Source organism: Strix aluco, chromosome 36 (assembly GCF_031877795.1).
Source record: "Strix aluco isolate bStrAlu1 chromosome 36, bStrAlu1.hap1, whole genome shotgun sequence".
Taxonomy (NCBI): Eukaryota; Metazoa; Chordata; class Aves; order Strigiformes; family Strigidae; genus Strix; species Strix aluco.
Genome location: NC_133966.1, coordinates 497,599 through 504,490, shown reverse-complemented (window position 1 = coordinate 504,490; position 6,892 = coordinate 497,599). Strand labels below are relative to the sequence as shown.

General features: G+C 49.3%; 1 protein-coding gene across 1 annotated transcript; it reads right to left on the bottom strand.

Moving 5' to 3' along the window:
• Positions 1–3,982: 3,982 nt before the first annotated feature.
• LOC141917275 (olfactory receptor 14A16-like) lies at positions 3,983–4,939 on the bottom strand. Its single transcript, XM_074810378.1, has one exon. It carries the CDS (start codon positions 4,913–4,915, stop codon positions 3,983–3,985), a length of 933 nt encoding a protein of 310 aa, XP_074666479.1. The 5' UTR covers positions 4,916–4,939.
• Positions 4,940–6,892: the final 1,953 nt, after the last annotated feature.

The following is a 6,892-nucleotide window of genomic DNA, read 5'->3' as shown; positions in this document are numbered from 1 at the left end:
GGCTTCCCTAACAAGGCGATAACGCCCTCCCAATGAACAATAACATGTCTGGCTGTTTGCTTACGAGCCATTGTGGCTAATATTGTAGAGCTAAAGGTGTCAATGGTTACTATGAGATACTTATTTGGTTTTAACAATTCACATACTGTTACATCATTTTGCCATATCTGATTGGAAGAGAGACCCCGTGGATTGACACCTGCCTCCCACAGTGGGCCTTTTCTTTGTTTTGCAGCTGCACCTGCAAGACTTATTTCAAGACTTTATCAATTAAGGGTTAAGCAAACTTGAAAAAACACAGCATACTCAAAATAGTTCCACAGAAGGCTAGAAACAATACAGCAGTTAGAGTTACTAGTTAAAAGAGTAGGCTAATTTCACTACCCATAATTAAGGGATATCACTAAATACTACAAAAATAAACAGTAAGGAAAATACAGAATAGCATACTTACTTAATGGGGTACTAACATTCAGATCCGCAATTGCTGGGGAACCCTGCGCGCAGCGAGAATTTAGAGTGCCCTTCCTCACAAACCGGAAATCCTACGCGATGCGTCCATCCGTAGGTGAGGCATCCAAAGTCGCTGTAAGCAGATCCAGCCTCTAAATCAACAGGCCAAAATAACTGGCAATTTCCTTTGAGCGGAAACATCTGATCTCATCCTCCTGTTGGGTTCCACCCAGAGCCTGGCCACCACTCAAGGGGGAAAACCAAGGGAGTTTCTAATAAGGTTAAACACTTGAGTTCTTCATTCTTAATATTGCTAAACAAGGAAGTTGAATACACACATACTTATAGCATTTCATCCTTATTAATAACTACATTTTGTCTAAGCTACATCTTTCACTAGTGACTAGTAAGCCTATATATTTCATTAAGGAGTTGCAATTACTGTTAGCATTTTCTCTTAAAAGAGTGGCAACGGTAGTGTAATCAAGGACAGAGATAGTGTATTTTGTCCTATAGCAGTTGCAAGCATTACCCATACATTCTGCTTAAATGATCAGTCGAAGAGACCGCAAACTGTCAGCACAGGGGCATCCACAGCACCCACAGCTGGCTCCTGAGTCTCCACCAAAAGCTGCCTCTCACGCCTCAGGTGTGGTCGCACCCACCTTGCCGGTAACCACCGGGGACCGTGACCTGTGGAGACACAACATAACCTCTTCCCCAGGTTATTAAAGGATATGGTCCTTCCCAGTTAACACTTTCCAGGACTTGAACCTTGCCCTGCACTTCTTGTTGATCTGGTATCTGTGATGAGAAGTGGGGCAATATTGACGGCACCTGTTTATCGATCCAAATGCAGCAAAGGGAGAGACTTCAGATTGCCATAATTGTGAGGAGTGAGTCCCCGAGGGTTGACACTACTAACTGTTGAAGAGAGAGAGTCCTTCTGGCATTCAGGGCAAGTCGCAATGATGTCTTTAGGCTGAGGCCTTGATAAAAAAAAAACTGGTTTTGTATTGCCCTGGCATTTTGGTTGAAAAATTGCATGTGAAAACCGTGCTTACTGTGTTTCTGAGATGGCATTAGTTGGTTTTTTTTGCTTTCTCTGTAAGTACTCTGGGTGATGTCAGTGAAGGGTCTCTTTGCAAAACTTAAAGCAAGCTATGCAGATCATCATTAGTTAGGCCCAACAACAGCTGTATCCAATTTATGGGTCGTAACAGTTTCTGTAAATCATTTAAAGTCTTAACATTAGTTTTAAGTTCAACCTGTTGCGGGACAATGGTCTGTTCACAAATTCTCCACCCCAGGTACTGCCATGGTGATGATCGCTGTACCTTTTCAGGTGCTATTTGTCACCCCATTTGAGATACTGAGTCTTTGGGTAAAGAGAGAGCTTTTCCATGATCTCCTGTGTTTCTGCTGCTATAAGGATGTCATCCATATAATGATATATAACAGTCTAGGAGACCTTCATTGTGGGAGTATTCTTTATGCCTTATGGTAAAACAACCAAGTGATATCGTGTTGCAGGTTCAGTAACATTAATACTGAAAACAAAAAAAAAGGTAAATTTAGATGCATCATCTGGATGCAAGGGAATGTTAAATACCAATCCTTTAGATCAATTATTACAAGATGCCAGTTTCAGGGAATCATTGTTGGGGAAGGCATTCCTGGCTGTAACGTACCCATATCCTCACAACTTTTCCATTGGCAAAGGCCACTGACTCACCCACACAGGTGATTCTGTTTTCCAGGTTAGTTTCAGGGTGGGTTTAGGGGTGGGCTGTGCTGCAGTGGCGATTAAGACAAATTTGATCCAATTTGAGTTCCCCATTGAGCCATACAGTCACGACCCCATAATGTAATAGGGGTTTCTAATACAAATGGACAAATAGTTGCTACACAGTTTACTGGGCCCCTTACATGAATGAGATCTTTGCTTTGAAATATTACAACAATTCAAGACAACAATTAACACAGAATTACTGCCTCCCGCTAGAGGAAATATTTCACCTATGACACTTAAAACACTCAGCCCGAACAAACAGGCAGCACCAGTGACCCAGCAGGCGGGCACTAAGGTGCTCTGTCAGAGAACTCCGCACTCCGCAGCTGCAGCTGGCTGCGTCTCATGCACGCAAAACAGTCACACAACCACACAAAGAGGCCCCTCACACTTATTACCCACACAACATAAAATGACAAATACTACAAACATCAAAACACCATTAAGAATATATAAAGCCATTGCTTATTGATTATGTGGTCTTGGCAGACAAGAGACGCCGCATTCCAGTGTCAGCACCTTCCGTAAAAACTGCCGCTTCTGGCGTTGGGGAGGGGGGGCGCGGGCCGAGAGCGCGGTGCCAGGCTCGGCTGCAAGCGGTCGCTCCACGGCGGGGGGAGCGCTCGGGAAGGCCCGGGGCCGTCGCCGCCAACTCCGCACTTGCAGGCAATCACCCTCTTGATCACGCGCTGTTCTCGCGGTAGCATCTTCTCGCAGTTCAGTACTTTTCCACAGTTTAGTGTTGCAGCTGTACGTTGTTTTTCCCTGCCACCTTGGCATAGCTCAGCAGCCTCTTATCTTTCTTCCAAGGCCTGTTTTTCATCAAAGCCTAGCACTTTCTCACAGGTTGTGCAAGGCTGACAGGCCAATGCCTCCCACATCTCCGCCCCCCAACGCTCCATGTCCACCTTCCATTTTTCTGCTAGTTCTCCCCTATGCACCTCAGTTTCCACCCCCTGCATCTCCCCCCAAGCCATTAAATGCTCTGGCTTTCCTAATTTCACTTGTTCTGCTAACTCCACCTCTATTTGTGGCCAGAGCTCTGGCTTCATACAGTCTATCGGCTCTGCTAAAACGCCGAGCCTTATCAATCTTTGTAGCATCGTTTTTAATGTCCCCAACTTCATAGTAGTCTTATCTTGTTTACCCCATCTTTTCAGTGCCTTAACTGTGGCATCCATGGCGCGCCGCGGAGTCTCCCGTCCTGCGTGGAGCTCCTTCACCTCCTGCCGTGCACCGCTGACTGCCACAGCTCGCTTCTCCTCAAATCACGTCATAAATCACGTCGCGGTCACCATTTGTCGCAGTTAGCTCTGCCTCATTAAACCTGCCAACCCACATGTTAGTGGCGCTCAGATCGCAGAGGCTAATACTGCAGGAGGTTAAAACTTTCTCGGGGAAATCAGTATAAACACCAATGTGGTGGATACAAAATGTCCGTTTATTAAACTGCGTATCTTACATATATATGTTCACCAAGTACCTCCTTCGTGGGTGTGCCCTTAGTGTTACAAGCCTATCCATCACCTTACCTCGTAACAAGGGAGGGCTACAGCTATTCCTTCCGTACATCGCGAGATCTTCCGAGTGCCACTCCCTACAATGAATAATACATAATTATAAATAATATTACGTTTAACAAACAAATACAGACAGCTACAAAGTAAGGAAACAGTAGAAAAACAGATAGGATTTTACTGAATTCCTGGGAGTTATATGAGCGTGGTGGACACCTTATTAATGCTGCAAAAAAGTGTATTCATATAACCTCCTCAGGGCATCCTTGATCTCCTGGTTCCTCAGGCTGTAGATGAGAGGGTTCACTGCTGGAGGCACCACCGAATACAGAAATGACACCAACAGGTCCAGGAACGGGGAGGAGATGGACAGGGGCTTCAGGTGGGCAAACATGGACGTGCTAATAAAGAGGGAGACCACGGCCAGGTGAGGGAGACATGTGGAAAAGATTTTGTGCTGTCCCTGCTCAGAGGGGATCCTCAGCACGGCCCTGAAGATCTGCACATAGGATACCACAATGAAAACAAAACATCCAAAACCTAAAAAGGCACTAACAAGAAGAAGCCCAACTTCCCTGAGGTAGGAGTGTGAGCAGGAGAGCTTGAGGATCTGGGGGATTTCACAGAAGAACTGGTCCACAACATTGCCTTGGCAGAGAGGCAGAGAAAATGTGTTGGCTGAGTGCAGCACAGCATAGAGAAACCCAGTGCCCCAGGCACCTGCTGCCATATGGACACAAGCTCTGCTGCCCAGGAGGGTCCCATAGTGCAGGGGTTTGCAGATGGCAACATAGCGGTCGTAGGACATGATGGTGAGAAGGAAATACTCTGCTGAGATAAAGAATAGAAAGAAAAAGACTTGTGCAGCACATCCATAGTAGGAGATGTCCCTGGTGTCCCAGAAGGAATTGGCCATGGCTTTGGGGAGAGTGGTAGAGATGGAGCCCAGGTCGAGGACGGAGAGGTTGAGGAGGAAGAAGTACATGGGGGTGTGCAGGTGGTGGTCACAGGCGATGGCGGTGATGATGAGGACGTTGCCCAGGAGGGCAGCCAGGTAGATGCCCAGGAAGAGCCAGAAGTGCAAGAGCTGCAGCTCCCATGTGTCTGCAAATGCCAGGAGGAGAAATTCAGTGATGGAGCTGCTGTTGGACATTTGCTTCCTCTGGGCATGGGTCCTGTCCAAGGAGCAATAGGCAGTTCAGGGTTAGGACAGACTTTACTGTGCAAAATTTGCTCCATTTCTGACAACCCAGCCCAAACCCCCAGCCTCTGTCCTTCCAGAAAGACCTTCATGCAGCTCCTGCACTGGAGCTCTGGTGTTTGCTGGCTGAGGGGGCAGTGGGGAGCAAGGGATTCTGCTGTGGGGTCTGCAGGACTCAGTCCTGCTGTGCCCCAACAGGCAGAGAGGAACCCGCAGTGATCGTTGGTTAACTCTACTTCTGAAATCCAAGAGATTTCAGTCTTGTCCCTCCCAGTGCCCCCGGCTGCAGAGCAGAGCTGTGGGGCTTTGCTCTTCTTGCTTTTGCTCCTGTTGCCCTGTCCTACCTGAGGAGTGTGTTCTGAAGGCAGACAGCCTGGAAAATTCTGCTACGCTACAAGTGCTCCACGGAGAGTCCCGGGGTGCAAACTGGCAGAGCCTTTGTGCAGAGTGAGGAGAGCCAGGCTGTCCATCAGACTTGCTCTCAGCTGCCCTGGGCATGCACCTCTGGAATCTGGAGGAGGGTCACACCCAGCTGTTCCCTTGACAGGAAAGTTGATGCTGCTGAGAGCAGAGGAATACATACTCCCCTTCCCAGTAAAGATCTCTGAGCTTTGTGATTATTGAAGAGCGGGTGTATGGCAAAAAAACTCAGCTTTAATCCTGACCCATGGGTAGCATTGTCCAAAGCCCCACAGGCTAGAAGGGGGCTTGGGCACCTTGCTGCCATGGACACATCTGCATGGCAGGACCTGCAGGGCCAGTTGCTGAGCTGCAGCTGAAAGCCCCATCCCCAGAGAGCCTGAAAAAAGGAGAAGCAGCAGCAGGGGCAGGTGGAGAACCAAGGAGTAATGCCCCAATGCTTCTGCCAAGGGAGGCAAGGCCAGGGAGGGACAGATAGGCACTCAGGAGAGTCTCCTCTGCCGCAGCTCTGGCTGCAGAGGAGGTATCTCCTGCCCTGGACCCTGGGGCCTGGAGGTCAGAAGTTCTGCTTGGTGTGGGAGGAGACCAGGGGGACTTGTTAGGTAAAAAGCACCTTCACTGAAGGGCTAATGAGACTGTGTCCCACTACCACCCCTGCCCAGCTGGTGCTGTCAGCCTGTTTCTCTCACTTCTTGCCAATGCCTCTGGTGCCTGGAACTGTCCCTGCCTGAAGCTATTTCTCTTTCCCCTTATCTCCTCCCTGTCAGTGCTCACAGCCCTCATTCCACCAGCTGTGTGCTCAGCTCTGCCCTGCACACCCCTCCTGGCAGCAGGGCTCTGCACAGAGGCATCTCCGTGTGGACAAGTCTAAGGAGCAGGTCAGGAAAACTGACAAAATGACTGAGCTTTTTGTAGGCAAACAAATGCTTGAAGGAACTTTATCACATTCCTGAAGTACCTACTTCTCTGTCAGGGTAATGCTGTAGGACTGTCCTTGTGTTGTCCAAATCTGACAGCTGCATTACGATACCCCACAACCACAGCAGGAATCTGAAAGCACAGACTTCAGAAAGCACCTTTCCTTCCAGGTAACCCCTGCCTTCATGTGCTTCTTGATATGTTGCCTCTGCCAGTGTCCTGGGGGTGATCTGGAGCTGTGAGCAGCCCTGACCCAAGCAGCACCCTCTCCACAGCAGAAGGACCCTGCCCTACCGGGGGTCTCTCCTTCCCCCCACAGCTTCTCCCCACAGCATCATGGGCAGATCCCTGGGCAGGCTGAGTGCTGACCCTGGCCAGCGGCAGAGTCCTGCCCCAGCACACAGCCCCTGGGCTGTAGGGACCCTGCTATGAAGGGCAGCCCTGGGCACCCCTGGCTGCACCCGTGGCTGCACACCCCTGCAGCTGTCCCCGGGAGAAGGCAACCGCCATGGCCTGTCCCTCTGACAGTGCAGCAGGGAAGCCCTGCTCTGGAGCATGTCCTCCTCCTCTAGACAGGAGGGAGATTCCTGG

What these genes read in the sequence shown, in the direction of transcription:
- LOC141917275 (XM_074810378.1), bottom strand. Translation starts at nt 4,915, where the DNA reads ATGTCCAACAGCAGCTCCATCACTGAATTTCTCCTCCTGGCATTTGCA.